Raw genomic sequence first — 18,369 nt, 5'->3', positions numbered from 1 at the left:
ACCTTGATAAAGAAACAAAAAAGTTATCCAAAATAGGAAAACAACCACCAAGGCGATTGGTGAACAGTGATCCTAGCTAAATGCTCTTGGTTGGAACCTGAGCAGATCTCTGGGAGGTAGACAATTAGTATCCGAGCACAGTGCAAGAAGGTGCGATCATGGCACAAAAAGGTTGAAGCTAGCTGGCGCAAAGAGAGGCAAGCAGATGTCTACTACTCCAAGAGCCTTTGGATTACAAGTAGAAGGCAGAAGGTAACTCGCAAAACCAGAAAAACATGCAAATCCCTAAATTTACACGACAAAAACCAAACTACTAGATCCTAGGGCTGATCAACCTTTTAGTACTATTTGATCTCAAGCAAAAACAAAAGAACCAACCAAGCTTCAACTTCATCTTCATCGAAGTAGAAATCAGATTCGTGTAGGAGTTGATATCACCCACTACCTTTATATGCAAAGAGAAGGGATCAATGCAAACCTAAACCATTTTCTCTGGTCCCATGGCAAATCAACTACTGAACTCCCATGAGGTGCGGCGGTAACCTTCAACCAAAATGTCAAAAACCCAACAAAGGGCCCACCAATAGAGGTTCTTTACCTGACACACTTGTTGCTAAGGAGGGGATGAACATATAAACGACTTAGCAAGAATCAGAAGAGAGAAATGGGGGAAGAGCTTGGATTAGGAATTAGGCATTAGGTTGGATTAATTAGGAATTAGCTTCAAACAAAGTTGTGTATCAAGATGGCTGAAATAGTTAGCCTGCCTCAAAGCTTGTTATTTTGGATTATCTTTTTCTTTTCTCTCCTTTTTTTGCTACTGTGTTTTCTTTCTTTTTGGTACTGATTTTGTTTGTCGTATTTCTTCTTATAACCGGGGGGGGGGAAATTAAAAAAATAAAGGGAAGGAGAGAAGGGTGAACAAGATTAGAGAGATTCAAGGAGGAAGCAATGATACAAACTTAGGGTTTGCAACAGGAATCACTTGGGAAGGGAGGACATCACCAGAGAATATCGAATTTCTCAACATAGAAGAGAGAAAGGGTTTAAGTTTAATCATTGCTGTTGATTATTATTTTCCTGCTCATTAAGCAAGTCTTTTATCTTTTAGATAAGCAAACCTACTATTGTCCTTAACAAACACATGAAAAAGGGACAGTGGGACACACACACACATACACATTGTTCTCAAAGTTCTCAAATTAATTAAGCAGCTACAAGTATCAAAGAAACTTAGGCACCAGCTTTAACAATGCTTCCCCTCTCATTCCTTTGCATATGTAGGATTCAATAATGTGAAAACCTTCTGATGAGAGAACTTCTTTTTCACTTTCTACTTCAGTATATCGCTTCAACCCAATTAAGCCAAACCTACCCTGTAGCCCATACTTGCAGAGCTCTATCTCTCTTTCTTTTTTTTCTTCGTTTTTGTTAGTTTACGAGGAAATAGAGAACCAAAAAGAATAGAATGATGATTATTTGTTTGATCCAAAAGGTAAAATGAGCAAAGAAAAAAAAAATTGGACTCCCAAAGCTGTCTCTACTTATGCATCCACTATCCCCATCTTCTTCCTGACCATGAGAGCAAAATCATAGACGTTGAGGTGATGGGGCAGGATCCTAGCCACAGCGTCCAGTTGCATGTATCTTTTGGCCCAAGCCAAGCCACCAGCTTGGGGCAGACTGCCTGAATGTAGAACCTGTTGGAATGGGGCACCAGAAGTCACATCCACAAGCCCCATGGCTTCCGCTCCAAAGTATGGCTTCTCCCCAAGCTCTCCTTTCAGCAGCTTCAGGCACTCTGTCAACTCTTGCTTTGCTGTTTCTTGCTCTTCTCCAAATTAATTTCTTCATCCATATCCCTTTCACTCATTGTATGCCTGCAATCAATTAATATTAATTCAATGCATTCGCTGGTTAATTCTCTGTGTGTATCATTATCCCAAATATATGTTTGAAATAAACAAAAACATCTTTTATATACATATACATGTATCTTTTATACAAGTTTATAGATACATGTATGGTTTTAGGTACATGAAATAAAAAATGTTGAGTGCAATGCACCATGTCTGTTTAATGTGTCAGTCTATAAATCTTTAGTTAGGAAAATATTCTATTAAAATAATTTATTTGTAAAGTTCAAGATAAGTTATTTGAAGACGAAAAGGATAAATTTATTTTGAAAGTTTAAGATAAGAAGTCATGTGATTTTTTTTCTAAAAAATTTAACAAATATAATAAAAAATATTTTTGTTCATGATGCTTTCTATATCCTATCTTTTTCGATCTATATCTGATTAACAAATGTTACCTTAATAGTGGAATGTCGATTTGAGAATTTTTTTTTTGATAAATTAATATGAAATTATCTCTATTGTATTCTTTACTCTCCCTCTAGTTTTGTTGATGCATTAACTTACAAAAGTTGTCAGAAATATAAAACAAATCTTAAAAATTTAGATTATACATTAGAAATTAAAAGTTATTTAAGGATGTAAGTCTCTAAATACATATATAATTCTAGATATATCAGACAGGACTTAACAAGTGCTTAATATATAAAAGATACATATATTTGAGTATGTGAGACTATATATTCATAATCAAAAAAGCTACCAAGTGTAAAGTGGAATCATATGTTTTTAAATGAAATTATATTTATTTATTTTTTCTTGAGATAATTGTCTTTGTGCGATTTTTGGTGTTCGTACCCTCAATTACGTCAAAAAAAGTAAATCATAGGTGTAAGACTTTGCCTCACTACACAAGAAAAGAATCAAAGTCACGATTCACCAAATTGATACCGACATATTAATTGTACGATCGCTTGACCTATCTAAGAGTTTATTTGTTCCTCTTTATTCTATATCCATGTAGTTCTTGATGCATTAACTTGTTATTGAGATGGTGAACAACCTTCCAAATGCTGCTCTTCCACCAGCAAAGTGATAGAGGACCCACCATACTTTCAACAATATATATATATATAAAAGATTTAAGAAGTTTAACATAGTTTTTCTTTTTAAATTATTTAACATAAGTTACTAGATGACAAATACAAGAATCATAATATTCACAAACTTTAATCTCATTAAATTAAATTAGCTACGTAAATTCTAAATCTCTAATCATTTTTATCTACGATTATATCATTTGTAAAACACTATATATATATATATATATTATGTTTCCGTGAATATTTTTATATAACTTTAATTTTCTTGTTTGTTGTAAATTTATATATTTTCATCCATCTGCCTAACAAAGTAATAATTGTAGAAATAAATATACTTTATGTATATTTAAATCTTCTTAGTCTCTCCCTCGCATTTTATCTCAATCCAACTTAGTACTCATATTAAAATCCAAACTCAGACCATTAACTCAGTGGACCAAAATCTACCTCTAAATCGTCTTCATCAATCCCAATTCACATTTTTTTTTTTAATTTTGATATTGAACAGTACTGCCGCCAAATTTCAACCAACCTTACGTTTGGGCTAACAAAGACAACAAAAAAAAAAAAAAAAGATCCATTTATGGTGCATGAAACAAACAAAGTTAAAGATGGCAACAATTAGGTGTACTTCCTAACCAATTTTTTCAACCAAAACGCTCGAGTGGAGTATGCATGCAGCCCGATCGACCTATTGCGCAGGCAAGACATGCATGTGAGTTTACTCAACCAAAGGGTAGCAATCGTTATCAAACAACAACAAATTAAAAATATATATAAATATCGAATTAACAGTGGCCAGCCTGAAGTGGAAAGGGTGGAAGAAGACGAACCTTTTTGCCAACAAAATCGGCCCCAGAACCTGGCTTGAGGCTTGAGCTCGCTGGTAATTAAGGAACGAACGGAAGGCAGCAGAGGGGAGCTGTCTGTCATTCCAGAGCTGGTCGATGTAGGATATTCGAGTGCAGATGGGCTAGCTTGTCGTTGTGAATCAAAACGGGAACCAGCTTGTGAATAGGGTTGGATTGCAGAAGGAGAGAGACGATGAGAAAGTCGTAAAACAAAAGTATATAGTAATGAAATTTGAAGATATCATTTTTTTGAATACAACAGGATACAAGTGTCATTTTTTACTATTAGGCTGCCTTAAAAGGAAAATGACATTGTTATGCTTTTTATACAAAAATGTTTTTAAGTCATAATTACAAATATTTTTATAATAACTTAATAACTAAATCTGATTTAATTCAAAATAAAAAACAAAATTCAATAATAAAAAATTAAGTCACGAGAACCCATCGACCAATGAATGATTCCCAACACGATAGATCCAAAATGTTTCTAAGCCATTCGAGTGAATAAATTTCTATTATTTATATTGATAATATAAATTCATATAAAAAAATCATATGACAAGTGTATGCTCAATATTTTCTTTGGCCTAACTCTCTAACCAAAAAATAATCATAACAATAATTTTTTTTTAAAATTCCCTTTTTACCCTTTGTAAGTAACCAGCCTGCTTTTTTAGGTCAGCCTGCATTGCGCGAGCCGGGCCTGACATGGCCCATACAACACATCCATATGGGCCATGTTGGGCCGTGCTATTAGTGCAAAAAATAAAAAATGGGAATCATCCATGCATAATAGCTGTAAACCCTCATATTACCTGAATATTAACATACAAAAATGGTCCATTAATACCTAAAATACTTGTTTTTCATTAAAAAAATTGAAAAATTATCCCTAGTAATGATATTTTCTTACAATTAATTGCCAATACCCACCTAAGTTGTAGCATAAATGGGAACCGGAATTAGTCTATCTCCGATTCAGAAGATCTAACGCTATTACTCACAGTTACAGTCAAACAGTTATAACACAGTTTTCTGTAAAAAATATGGAAGACGATGAAGACCAACAAACATGAAACAGCAGCTCTTCAATTTGGCTGATCAATACCTGTCCCTGTAAGGTGTCCCATAGACTATCAGGTAAGGTACGGTACGAACAACCGTGTCGATAGGAATTGCAAAGTTGACGCCAGAAGACATTCCTGTCCCTGAATTAGAACATAACACAGGAGAATTTCGTTCAAATTCTGGAGTAAGCAAGTTTAGTTCACTAACAGATATAGCCACCATCATTTAGGTATACACTTGATAAACCATCAGGCACGTACAATAGCCCACAAATCACAGATGCTAAGTAAGCTTCGGATTTGTCTTGGACTACTTGGTTTGATCAATAGGTGGTGAAAATAGAGAGAAAAGATCTCAAGCAGTGGAACTTAAATCGTTTAGGAAGGTTTTTATTTTCACTTTGTTGCAGCAAACCCATTACTAACCAAAAGAAAAGAAATAAGTTCTATCACCTTTCCGAGTGAAAGTTGCAGTATTTACTCCAATAACGTGACCATATGAGTCAATTAATGGCCCCCCTGAATTTCCTGTACAAGTATAACAAAATAAGTGAAGAGTCGTAAACCATTATTTGTGAAGGGTGAATGAGAAACTCAATTCGGAGCTAGAAACAACCAACTGAATTGGGTGAGAGTTAATTAAATCATTTCCTAAAGAGAGATCTGACTCGCCACTCGGCCATCTAAACCCAATTCGCAGTTGTCTTTTGTTCTTTTAGTTCTTAAATAACATAACTGCAACGAAAGCTGGCATTCCAAGCTTTCAGTATAAGGAATACTATTGAAGCAATGAAGCTATATAAAACAGGCAAAACGGAAGAGTGGACGGTCCCCCCCCCCCCCCCCCCCCCAAAAAAAAAAAAAAAAAAAAACTCTACGCAAAGGCCAATGATATCTGCAATTTACCTGAATTAATGTCAGCATCAGTTTGTATAGCTCCGCGGATGGCTTGTCCATTTGGTGAGGGTATCTCTCTTCCCAATCCACTAACTACCTGAATAATGAAATATAAGTAACTAACACTGAAAGGCACCCAACATCAAGAGGAGCGCAAGCTACAAACGAATAGGTCCTCTGGGAACGGAAAAAAGTGATGGACTTATTAGTTCCGTAACAGATTTACCCAAAACTGATAATTAAGATGTAAGATACAGATGATTAAAAAGAGTACCATAAATTTACAGTAAAAATGCGTATAGAATAATGAGCTTGGCCTGAAAGTATAATAGCACAGATAAATTATATACATCAGAGAAGTTACCCCTGTTGTTAGAGTGTTCTCAAATCCATATGGATTTCCAATGGCAAAGCAGCTCTGACCCACGTGTAAATCACGAGAAGAACCAACTACAACTGGTTTTAGTTCATTCCCTCCAACATCAACCTGCAAATTGCATGATATTAGATATCTGACACTTCAAAATTACCTTTGTGTCTGTGTTTTCACATCGAGAATTATTTGCAGATGAAGAGATGTCAAAGGGGCTTCTTTGAAAGCACAGTCTTAAGGGAATGGATGGATTCCCGATGACCAAAGAAAGGCAGAAAAACTACGAGATGGAGCCCGAAGTAACCTGAATATCCTTTTGGAAATGCTTTTGGCTTGTTTTAATCCCTAAAGTGTATGTCAAATTGTAGATATTGAATTCGTAAGTGCATGGCTTCGGGTAGGAGGTCAAAACAAGGTCTTTCTTCACTAATTAAAATCCCTCTTTGGATGCTAGATGGTCTTTTTAAGACATTTCAGATTCCAGGAAAATGATAGTGCCAGTGATGAGAGATTCAACGACATTGGTGCACAACAATTTGAACCGAACCTCCTAAATGCAAAATTCCTACATGTCACCTTGGAAGGAAGCAGAGAAATAACATTGAGAACCAACCTGCTATGCAGTGAAGGCTAAGAACAATACGAAGCAATCGAGAAAATAACGTATTTTGAGAACAAGAAACAGACATCGGTATACATAAACTCAAGAAGTGAGACAAATCTTAAGAAACGGTCATGCAGCAAACAGAAGATAGTATGAAAGGGTCCAGGTTTCAAACACAGTAAGTGGCATTTAATTTATGTTTAATACTACACAGGGTTCAGCAACCCTAGATCCAGGCATTTTTCTGCTTCTAAAACAGTAATTTTGAACTCTTAAATCTCAGCTATAACCAGAACACTATGATCCATACATGAAACAATGCTAGCAATAAATGATTTGGGAAGTTATTTACCAACATAGCATAAAGAAGAAAAGAAGAAACAGTAACTGGTAAAATTAAGCATGCATGATCTAGCAATTTATCAGAACATATTTTCCAATGCCAAAAATATGATGACTATCACTAGATGGCCTCTTGTGAAACTCTTAATCAAAAGCCTCCCAAGTCACCATTACATGAAAACTGGGAGTAGGAAATGTGAAACTACTTACACACTTGTGATCCATATATTCAAACTCTATTATTAATTGGGAAAAAAATATAGAAAAGAGGCACTGGTCAGAACTGTTATTATCTCCCATTCTTCCAGTAAGTTGGTAACCACAGTCAACAGATATATAATATTATGATTCTGATTGAATACAAATTCCAACGCAAATGGAAGATCAACTAAAATTACGCCATTGAGAATCAAGAACCTGTCAGCCTAACTTTCAAAGCTCAAACCATATTCCAAAGTAGAGAGTCCATTGCACTGAACGTGTGTATGCCTTATACCAAGTTTTCAGCTTCTTTATCCAGTCTTATAAAATTTTTCAGGTAATAAAGCAAGTTCTGGAGGATTTTCTTTTCTGAAAGTGACTTGTATGAACAATGTTAAGAAACAAAAAAATATGAAGATGATGTCGAATATTGCTGATGGAGAGCATAATAAAAAGTTAAATGCATTCATAACAAGCTAAAGTAAAACAACAATGTTCCAAGCCTTAACTCAATATATGGGATAGGCTATATAGATTCTAGCTTGCCACTCATCTCTATTTATGACATATCGTTTGCAAGGTCATTATAACTCATGTAATGCTTAAGAGTTTCCCACCAAGTTTTTTTTTTCTCTTATCTCTTTTATTACAAATTTCTTTCATCCCATCCACTTTCCTCATAGGAGAATCTATTGGCTTTCTTCTCACATGACCAAAAAACTATCTAGAATCAAGAATATTGGTGTCCAATGCATAACGCTCCCCCTTTTTTTTTCTTTTTTTTTTTTTTTTTTTTTGGGGGGGGGGGGGGCGCTGTACTTGTACACTGTCTTCCATTTCTTTTCCTTTTTTTTTTTTTTTGGCAAAGAGGTTGTTTCCTATGCCCTTCTAGTCACAAAGAAGCAACCTTACCATTGCTACCAAGGCTCGCCCTCTACTTGAAATTAAGAATGTTATTTTTTTTTCTACAAAAAAAGGTGAACTTATTATGATAAATAATGTGAATCAAGTTGGACTTACAGGAGCAAGAGGTGGCTAGAAACACTTCACACTCTATAACTTGGCTGAGGATATAACCCAGAGGAAATTTCAAATAGTCATCCCTAACTAGGGGAGATATGGAGATTCATTATTTTTATCATAGGGTTATTTAACAGGTCATGTTCCCTAAGATCAGCTTCCTCAACAAGATGATATATAGCCCATATGGGCAGTTCATCCTTGTAATCCTTCAGTTATATTTCAAGAATTCAGTAGTTAACATTTGATTGTTAGAGGCTTCAAGTTTCCCATATCTATTGATGGTCAGATACCACAAGCATTTTTATTCAATTAAACCATGAAGAAAGGAGATCAGACAAAGCTATCCCGCCTAAGACTGTATATGAAGTAGAAAGCCAGCCCACCTAAAACCATCTATCAAATAGACCTACCACAAAGGAATGGCTGAAGCATAAGGTTATGCACCTTCGTTTGCACTGCTCCAAAGACTTTATGTCAATAGTATAAGAATGAAATAGCAAACTATTTAACATATTTTATAAAATATAAAGGCTTCCAGATGATTAAGGTTTTCTTCCATGATGGTGATTTCTCCGCTCTCAATTGAAGAAAGTTAACTTCACCACTATTCCATTCTCAATTGAAGAAACTTAATTTCACCACTTTATATAACTCATGCCTCATGACCTAACTATTCACTGGGAAATCAAGTAAATGGTGAAAGCACTGAATGAAGAATACTGCATCCAGATCAACTATGGACCAAAAGTTAATTATAGAGGGAGTTCTAATAAAGAACCTTCAGAACAGCAAGATCATATGCTGGATCAAAACCAACAATCTTAGCATCACGTGAAAAGCTATTGCCTTTTGCATCAACTAGAAACACCTGAAAATGAACAGCAAAGATGTTGCAACTGCACCAAGAAGATAGGCTGCTCAGCTAAATCAACAATGGTGATGTGCATCCTAGTGCATTGCCTTGATAAGAATGATAATGGAAAAGGAAACTAACAGAACCTTACAGCGTTGTAGTCCACTACTATCTGTGGCCAACTTCGCAACAACATGATAATTGGTAACCTGGTATATACAGAAAGTGGCTTGTTTAAAGATACAGAAGTATCACCCCTATCTGAAAAGGCAAAAAAAAATCTGACAAGAATACAGAAAAAATGACAGATTCCTTACCTGCACAAAATTCTATCACTAATACATTATAAAATGAAATTATGGGTGTTTGGAGGTTTTCAAGACGGCATAGTGGAGAACAGCTAGTCAACTGTGCAAGAACACTGTCAAATAGAGAGCACTTTGCCAGAGTTTCCTGTAAAGTTTCTGGAATTAAGCTAAACAACACTATTCAGAGAACTTCAATGAATTTTGGAACCACGTCATGCAATGGTCAAAAGTTCTTCAAGCATTTATGCATGTACTGAAAATGTATGTTTGGGAGGGAAATCATCAAGTGAAGTTACAAGAGTTTTATCATCATACTGAAAAACGCCATTTCATATAGTAAAGCATGTGTGAAACAATCATTACTTAAATTTCTGATATGCATATTTTTCAGAAACAATTAGAATAATCATTTGTGTGGAATACTAAAACATGTAAAACTCAAGCTGCACGCAAACAAAATCACGAATACTACTTGGTAAAAAGTACCAGAAAGTAGAGTTAAAAGGAAAAATTATGCTTGAAGAGAACATCTGTCTTTGCAACAAAACTGTTGCAATGGACAAGCTTAAAATTTCTCATCAGCTGCTTTCTGACACAGTCAACGTGATCATAAAGAACAAGTGAAATTATGACAAGACTGAGATATAAGATGTTCAGAAGATGCAGCCTTCATCTTGGGAAAGAACAGTCATTGTAAGAAGCTTCAAAAACCAATGGGACTTTAGAGGACAAAAGCACCATGTACTCTGTATTTTTTATGCACACTTTGAAAATTCATAAGGAAAAGGATTGCCTACAATGTGTCCAAATTTATCCCAAATGAAACCAGAACCGGTCCCTTCCACTTTCACATTTTCATCTTCGACAAGCATAGTTTCATCTGAGTTCCTCAGGCTTTTCAATAATTCAAGGTCCTTGATGAAAACAACTGATGGTGAGGCATCCTACAACCATGGCCAAAAGCTCTGTTACCATGAAACTTCAAGGAAAAACATCAAGGTGCAGAATGATAAATCAGGTGATGGGCTTCCCCCATCCCCCGAGAATGAAATAAGATTGTGTTACATTGTTCATGAATCTCAAAAGTCATGCAAATGATTATTGGCATTGCTTGATACAGTGAACTGAAAACATTTGCCTAATATGGTGATAAAAACAGTGGCGAAGTTCATCAAACCATAATCTACAAAATATTCTTCAATTTTTTCTTTTTTCATACAGTAAGAGTTGCTCATAGGAAACATAAATGACTTCTGCTGGCCCTTAACTAATCTCATGAGCCATGACTTAACGTTGTTCCCAGGAAAAGAAAAAAACTGTCACCAATCCATTTTCTTAATTGAAGTGGACAAGATCTAGAAACTAATTATAGAAGTTAATCACCAGTCTTCTGATAAAAGAATATGCTAGATGTGTTCGATATGAGAGAGCATTTCTTTCAATTCTTTTTTTTTCTTACTTTCAATTTTATTTTCTTTCTTCTTTCTTTCAATGTTGTAGCTTCTTATTCTTCAGATGCCATTATTCCAAAATGACTCAAGCCTTGAAATTTTGGTTTGCCCTTATACCAAGTGAGAATTCAAAGGATGTGGACATTAGGCTTTTATATTTCCACTTCCAGTTCGCCAACCTGATTTTGGGATGTGTTGTTGTAATCAATTGCAATCAGAGTCACACAACTCACGATTTGTATACATGGAAAACTATTTTGGTAAAAGCCAAAGAAACTAGTCTAACCAAAGCAAACTGCAATCAGAACAGTAACAAGAAGACAACTTAGAAAACCATTAATCAAAGTCTTGGATCAGTTTCTAATAGGATGATGAAAATCTTCAAATTCTTTGTTAAGGGAGATGAGGAATATTCTGGGCGTACTAGAAATGTTTGAGGCTGTCTATTGTTCTCCTAGCAGTTTTCCTTTAGTGAAGCACAAGGAGCTATTCTACAACACTAGATCACAAAATTCTAGGTAAGTAGGATTTTGAATTGACAAAATTTTCCAGCAACACTTGTGTGATTGTCAAGAAACAATTGAATCATTCTATCAAATGTGTGGATTGACGGCTTTTTTTTATCATTTTTATACATTTTGTATTATTTCTTATTACAAAAATAAAAAATTATAAATTTATGATTTTGAATGTACAAACTTCAAAATAATATATTAAGATAATGATAAGAATTAAATAAAAGGTTACAGAATACGTACAAACTTACCATTTACAAATTATAACATACAAAATTATAAACGATACACTAAAATGAATTAAAAATGTTCACTAAATAATACCTCAATAAATTTTTGTTGTTTTAAAATTATCACAAATAAACAGTTAGATTTACAATTATAATTTTGAAAATAAATAAATATATATGCACATATACATATATATATATTTGTTAGGCCCACAAGGTACCATGGGCGGCCCAATCTCAGAGTCGGCTCGACCATGAAGCCATCAAGGCCTAAGGCCCTGCATTTACGAAGGACCCAAAATTTTGCAATTTATATTTTTTTATTTTTTTATTTTTAATAATAAATATTTTATTAAGAAAAATTTGAGCCTAAAATTGTTGGCTGTGAAGCTCCAAACGGCGTCGTTACTCTTAGCTGACTGAAGGGCTACGTGCAGCAACCGCGTGCTGCCATTTGGCAGCCGCTGGATGGCTACACGTGGCAACCATCAGCTCACCTTCAGCTGGCGCCTGATTATGCCTTCTCAACCTTTTGCCCGATCATCTCCTGCTCTCCTGCTCCTCTGCCGTTTTCTGTTGGGATTATAATCGTGCTTGCACAATTTGATCTGATCCATCCATCTACACTTTATGAGGCGCAATCCCATCCGCTCTTAATCGCTTTTATTGATGCCTCGAGATGTGAACCATGAGAGGCGAAAATACGAAGAAAAATCAGAAAGGTAGTCGGGTTGTTCTTGCGGGTTGAAGGCTCTCGCCTTTTGGCTAGGGTTTCGTTCTAGTTTGTTCCCGATTTCTTTTCTATACATGTTTGTATAGTTTTTATGGTTCGATAGGTTTGCCTTTAATCTATATTAAGTGATTGATCGGCAATTTTGTTTTCTCGAATCATTGATTGTTTTTGAGGGTTTTGTTAGTGAGGGCTTATGAGGGTGTAATCTGATTATTCATCTCATAGTGCAGTGAGCTCTTCTCTCTCGAGCTCAACGTGGATGTAGCCTCAGTATGAGGTGAACCACAGTAAAAACTCTTGTGCCTCCGTTTCTTTTTTGTTTCTCTGTGTTTGTATTTTTGATTCCAGCACTGTGAATGATTGTTTCATTCAGACCATCAAATAGTCTGTGATTGCTTAAGTAAAACCCGAAGGTTTAGTGTCGAGTCTCAACAAAAATAAAATCCAACTTTCAGTCCAAATTTCCACAAGCGCCCAACCCAACAATTAATTTACAACGTTTTGTTTTTCCAATTTTTACGTTCTCTCTTCCCGTTATTCCCAATTTTCTCTTCCCAATTTTTACCATTTCTTTTTGAATATTCCATAGACTTTAAGACTGCAAATTTATTTTTGATTATAAATCTTTCAATTGCATCTCTAAAAAAAATTCCATTATTCCCAATTTTTACCATTTCTTTATTAATTGTAATAGGTTGTTTGGCTTCTTTTGATCTTTCAGACATTATATTTTAGTTAAAAATTCACTATCGCTAAGAGATTGTCGTATTTCGTAATTGATTGAATTTTATTTTTTTTTCTTTTTTAATTTAATGAAATGATGGAATTTTCTTGTAGAAATGTGTATTATTTATTTTTTTACACGAAAAATTAATACTCTTGAGAAGGCCCAATAAACTTTTTTGCCTAAGACCCCCAAGTTGGCTGACCCAGCTCTGCCCAATCTGTTTGCTATGTCTAGCATGAACCTATTAGTCATAGAACTAGCACTTCTAGGTAAGGGCTCGTGGAACTAGCACCATATATTTGGCAAGATAATTGGCAAAATCTTGGAGCTTTACGCGCTATTCTTCCATGGCCATAAACAAAAGATAAGTTAATTTATATTTAGGATAAGCAGCAGAATAAGAGCAATTCATTATTTACATGAGAACTTGAAAGAAAAATCGAGTTTTAAAAAATAAAATAAAATAGGAACTTCATGACGAGCAAAAGGGTTATCACACACGAATTGGGTAATGCATCTAAATAAAATTCATGAAACTAAACTGAACTCAGTTTGGCCATAGATTGTGCCAATTTTGCTCAAACAAGTACAATGAAATCTCAAATAGGTCGACCACCTCGCCGCAAGAAAATTACAATTCATAACAGTACCACTCCATCAGTAAATGAAAATATGACGAGTGCAGTTAGAGAGAGGGGGAGAGGGACCTGAAATAGACGGACGAGGCGATCTTCATCTGGGTCGAGCTCATCTTGCTGCTGGGCAATGGCGTAATGAGAAGACAAATGCACGGAGTTTTGATAAAATTGGAGATAAGAAGCCAACACAGAAGCAGTGAAGAATATTGTTTTGCGCCTTGTGACGAGTCTCCTGTTATTATTACCATGATTTGAAGAAGAAGAAGAAGAAGAAGAAGAAGAAATGATGTGAGGTGGGAAAGGGTTCCGAACAGATTGCAGCGAACTCAACAAAACCGCCCCCATCCCTCACTCTCTTCTCTCTGTGTCTCACCGATTTCCGCCCCAAATTTCTCGTTAAAAACAGAAAAAGAAAAAGAAAAAAAACAGAGGAAAAGCCATAGAGATTAGAAAAAAAAAAAAAGAAAAAGATAATTATTGTACCTAAAAAAATTGTTTTAGGATAGAGATTTAATAAAAAGGAAAATTTATTCTTTTAATTTTTTAAAAATAAAAAATACAATTCAAGATCTAAAACTAGTTAAGGTTATTTATTTGTTAACAATCACATATCTATGTTAAATTATTATAATTTATAATAATAGATAATATTATTTATTAATAATTTACATATATTATTAAAAATTAAAATTCCCATTCCATCCTTTCTTCTTTCTCTTTTGGATATATATATTATTTATGAAAATCCTTTTTGGGTGATATAAATATATACATGTATATTTTAAAAAATTGTATATTAAAAATAAGAAAAAAAAAATTAGTTTGAACTAGTTAGAACCGAATTAATTTAATTTTCGATTCAAAATTTTTAAAAATCCTAATTCTAATATAGATCAAATGAGCAATCATAAATCTTAATAAGCAAAAAATTCACATCTATAAATAAATACGAGTTTTTATTGATCATAAAAGAAAGTCTGAATGCTTAATAATTAAAGAGGGTAGATTAAGGAGAAAGTGAGAGTATATTGTAAACTCTTATTGATTATAATTATCTTCTTTTTTGGTTAATTAAATGTAATTAATTATATTTACAATTATCAATTATAAGAGTCCTGGTTGCTGGGTTGTGATACTATATATATATATTAACTAGTGATCTGATATGATTAGGATGTTATTGACCGATTAATGCAGTGATCTTCCAATAATCATTTAGTAATTGCAGCCAACTAATTGTGGCTGAGATTGCCTAACTAGCCAGTTCTTACAAACTTCGAGCAAAGCTGCTGTACACAAGAATATCATAAATCTTTAATTAGCATGTTTTAAACTATTGTTTTATATTTTGATAACAACACATGATATGAGATTTAAATCAAATTATAGATAAACTCAAATGGCTTTTTCAAATATCTTATACCATATTCATTTCAATTCTTTGATCTGCCTAGATAAAAAGAATTAATCTACTCTACTCAATAGATCTATTATGAGGATTATCGAATAGTGTCAAAAAAACAAAAATGTCCTCATTCAAATTATAAATTTACAAATCCTATCATTGTCTTGCTTGCCTGCTCTTTCATGTCTCTCCCTTTCCTATGATTGTCGATGCAATTGCTGACCGTCACCTCGTTGTCTTCGCTCGTTGACCATCAATATATTCTCCCTCCACTGAAGATGCAATGATAGTCAACGAGAGCTAGGCGAGGCAACAAGGCAAAGCTCCTTTCAAGAGAATTCATGTTATTAAATCATAGAACATTCATAAAAATCGATACGATAAGAGTGTTATTGTGATTAACCTGATATAATCTTTTTAGTCTATTTGTTTGAAAAAAAGACACTCCATGTTATTAAATTTCTTCCTATATATATTCTCGTCATAAGAAAACAACAAAGCACAAGAGAAGACAAATTAAATGGGAAAAATGAAAAACATAACCTACGAAAAAAGAAAAGGAAAATACAAATTCTAAACGTGGTTTCGAGCTGCAGCTTGAAGCCGAATCTGCATGTTAGATCTTCGAATGAAATCCTCCACTCTTCTGTTCAGTTCTTCATCTGACATGGCCGAAAACTCATTCTCTTCTTCTTCTTCATGATTTTCCTCTCGCTTTTCGGATTCCGTCCTGCGTAGCACAATCTGGTTTTCCATCTTCTTCGCAACCGGAAAAGCTTTCTCGGACAAGCTCCGAACGTGTCTCGCTGCATTATGATCAGCTTTTGAAGTGATCTCCGGCTTTACTTTTTCTTCAACTTTCTTCTTGATCTTATTCTCCGGGGTGGCTTCGCTGTTATTAACAACAACAACAACAACTTGTTTGATTTTCTCTGGAGTTGCGTGCAATTGATGACCTTTTTCTTCTCGTGAATTCTCAACCTTAATGCTTGGCTTCGTCATCTCCCGGTACTGTGATTCGAACGACGGGAAGCTACTGGTTCGAGCAGAGGTATAGAGGTCGGGTATATTATAATTTCTAGAGGAAGAGAATGCGCCAAAATCGGCGGCGATGATAAGAACGAGGGTGTTGGAGATGAGGAACCAGAACTTGGTGGTGTTGAAGAGGGAAGAAGGAGACAAGTCGAAGATGTAAAATATGGAGATGTAAATGAAAACGGAGAGAAGGAAAGCCCAGTAGGATATCCCGCTGGATTTTCCCTCCATTTTCTTGGGATTATTTTCCCAGGGATTTTGACGGAAAGTCGCCATAATTCATGCAAAGGGAAGAGAGAATGGGGTCGATGATTTGAGTTTGGAAAGGAGGGGCCTTTGTACTTTTGAGTGGTTGGTGGAGTTGAAGGGGAGGGGGATTTATAGGGGCTTCCCAGTGAAAGGGACAGGTCAGCAACCACAATCTGGAAATAATTGAATCTATTCAATTACTAATATCCCCCTGGTCAATGTTGATTATGCCAGTTTAGTCTTTTAAAAATTATATATAATTAATAGTGTAATTAAAATTTTAAATAATAAATAATCGAATCAAATGATCTTATTTAAATTTTAAAAAAATCTATTTTATTAACATAAATCCAACCACTAAATTATGGTGTCTGCTTGTGTAAATGAATAGTTGATTAACTTTTCATTGCGAGGGTGTTATCGTAACTTTGTAATAATGCTATAAGTATTGACGGCACACCTGGCATAATCCGGGAGGAAGTCCGAGAACACGACGACACCTATAGCAACACACGTGGCATTTTCATTTCCGCAATTTTTCGTAAATCTTGGCGGAGTTTCAGAAAAGGTTAAAATCCAATCAAGTTCCAAAGAAAGCTTATCCACCGCGCGCCTAAGCCTACGGACTGTCATGATTATGCCACGTGTCGCTTGATTAGCTCGTGCCATGAATCATCAACCATAGGATTGAATTTTGTTCCGGGACCCACATTCATTCATTCATTGATTCCTGCTCAATTCTCTTTCGTTTACCTTAAACCTCGGATTATGTCAATTACGAAACTCAAATTTAAAATGTTAATAAATCTTTATTATTATATATAAACACCTGACTTGATGATACAAAAATTATGGACACATATCCAATTTCTTACGTTATACAGTAGGCTTCACGGGTATGACTAATTTGGAAATCATTGCAATAAAGCCTTAGCTGTAACCTTTTTTTTATACTTACGGGTGTGGAGCAACGCAATCATCCATCCTCATCTTATTATTCCGTAAACGGGGGGCTTGGGAGGCCAATTTTTTCAACATCGCTTGTAATTTTTATTTTTAATAATAATCCGTGGCATTCCACCTACCCACCTGTGCCCCATTGCATTTAAATCCAGGGCCCACAAGCCGCTAAGTCTCGTTACGTGGCCTCCACGTCATCTAGCCAGCTCCAAGCCCGCCCGCCCGCCCGCCCGATCGCCGCCGCGTGTGAATACCTACGGATGCTGTCGTCCGTCTTGCTGTGTTTTTAAATTACGGCGATGATTAATGTTTAGAGAATGGGACAGTACGCAGTAGTAGCTTCTCTCTCGAACATTAATGGTGAATTCCAAATATATATTAATGCAAGGTTTCGGGGCAACCGGCAATGGTGTCGCTTCGTGATTAGTTCTTGGCCTTTCCAACCGAATTGTTAATGTGGTCGTGTAATGTAACCCACAATCATGCATGCTCGCTCAGGATATATATAGTTAATATATCTATCACATGCGAATGATTAAGAAGAAGAGTCTGGAACGTGTCGACGTCGACAATGGTTTCGTGCTGGAAGGCTAATGAGTGTGATTGCTGGGTTTTATTAGATTGACACTACTATTATTATTTTTATGATCCAGCTGGTTAATCCCGTTGAAAATGACACAACTTATAGTTTATCTTTATCTTTGTGGTGCATGCATGGCTCAATCGTTCCAGCGCGGGACATGGTCGTCTAGTTCATTTTGTTATTTAGGTTCGACTGTAATTTCGTCAGCCTAGCCTTTTTGTCACAAAATAGTTAATAGAGAGCCAAATAATTATGAGAAAATAAAAAAAAACGGAGTTAGATTCATTAGGAGAGCTTTCAATTATGCAAATTAATAACTTTTGTGAGTTAATTTAATTGACAATTTTCAATTTCATTTATGT

At 35.1% G+C, this 18,369-nt stretch overlaps 2 protein-coding genes across 5 annotated transcripts; both read right to left on the bottom strand.

Moving 5' to 3' along the window:
- Window positions 1–820: 820 nt before the first annotated feature.
- On the bottom strand, window positions 821–14,159 carry LOC127792995 (protease Do-like 5, chloroplastic). Of its 4 annotated transcripts, none has more exons than XR_008021253.1 (10): window positions 13,845–14,159; window positions 10,279–10,425; window positions 9,320–9,382; window positions 9,099–9,188; window positions 6,142–6,264; window positions 5,787–5,874; window positions 5,334–5,408; window positions 4,922–5,021; window positions 3,793–3,966; window positions 821–1,880 (listed from the first exon to the last, which is right to left on the bottom strand). XR_008021253.1 is itself a non-coding variant. In XM_052323720.1 (8 exons), the coding sequence occupies exons 1-8, from the start codon at window positions 14,118–14,120 to the stop codon at window positions 4,915–4,917; spliced, it is 969 nt and encodes a 322-aa protein (XP_052179680.1). In that variant the 5' UTR covers window positions 14,121–14,159; the 3' UTR covers window positions 4,323–4,914. The 4 variants fall into 4 exon arrangements, 1 of the variants encoding a protein (XP_052179680.1); XR_008021254.1 differs by lacking the exon at window positions 821–1,880 and adding an exon at window positions 3,503–3,650; XR_008021255.1 differs by lacking the exon at window positions 10,279–10,425.
- Window positions 14,160–15,570: 1,411 nt separating this feature from the next.
- On the bottom strand, window positions 15,571–16,551 carry LOC127793083 (uncharacterized). Its single transcript, XM_052323861.1, has one exon. It carries the CDS (start codon window positions 16,489–16,491, stop codon window positions 15,754–15,756), a length of 738 nt encoding a protein of 245 aa, XP_052179821.1. The 5' UTR covers window positions 16,492–16,551; the 3' UTR covers window positions 15,571–15,753.
- Between the last annotated feature and the right edge of the window lie 1,818 nt (window positions 16,552–18,369).

Source organism: Diospyros lotus, unplaced genomic scaffold (genome assembly GCF_014633365.1).
Source record: "Diospyros lotus cultivar Yz01 unplaced genomic scaffold, ASM1463336v1 superscaf1, whole genome shotgun sequence".
In the NCBI taxonomy this organism is placed as follows: Eukaryota; Viridiplantae; Streptophyta; class Magnoliopsida; order Ericales; family Ebenaceae; genus Diospyros; species Diospyros lotus.
The sequence above is the reverse complement of the archived record's forward strand: the minus strand, read 5'-3'. Positions and strand labels throughout refer to the sequence as shown.

Excerpts from the sequence above, each read along its gene's own strand:
- LOC127792995 (XM_052323720.1), bottom strand. The coding sequence starts at position 14,120 with ATGGGGGCGGTTTTGTTGAGTTCGCTGCAATCTGTTCGGAACCCTTTC. Across the intron at positions 5,875-6,141 it reads AGAACACTCTAACAACAGGG|GTAGTTAGTGGATTGGGAAG; the intron begins GTAACTTCTCTG and ends TTCATTATTCAG. Across the intron at positions 5,022-5,333 it reads TGCAACTTTCACTCGGAAAG|GGACAGGAATGTCTTCTGGC; the intron begins GTGATAGAACTT and ends GTTCTAATTCAG.
- LOC127793083 (XM_052323861.1), bottom strand. The coding sequence starts at position 16,491 with ATGGCGACTTTCCGTCAAAATCCCTGGGAAAATAATCCCAAGAAAATG.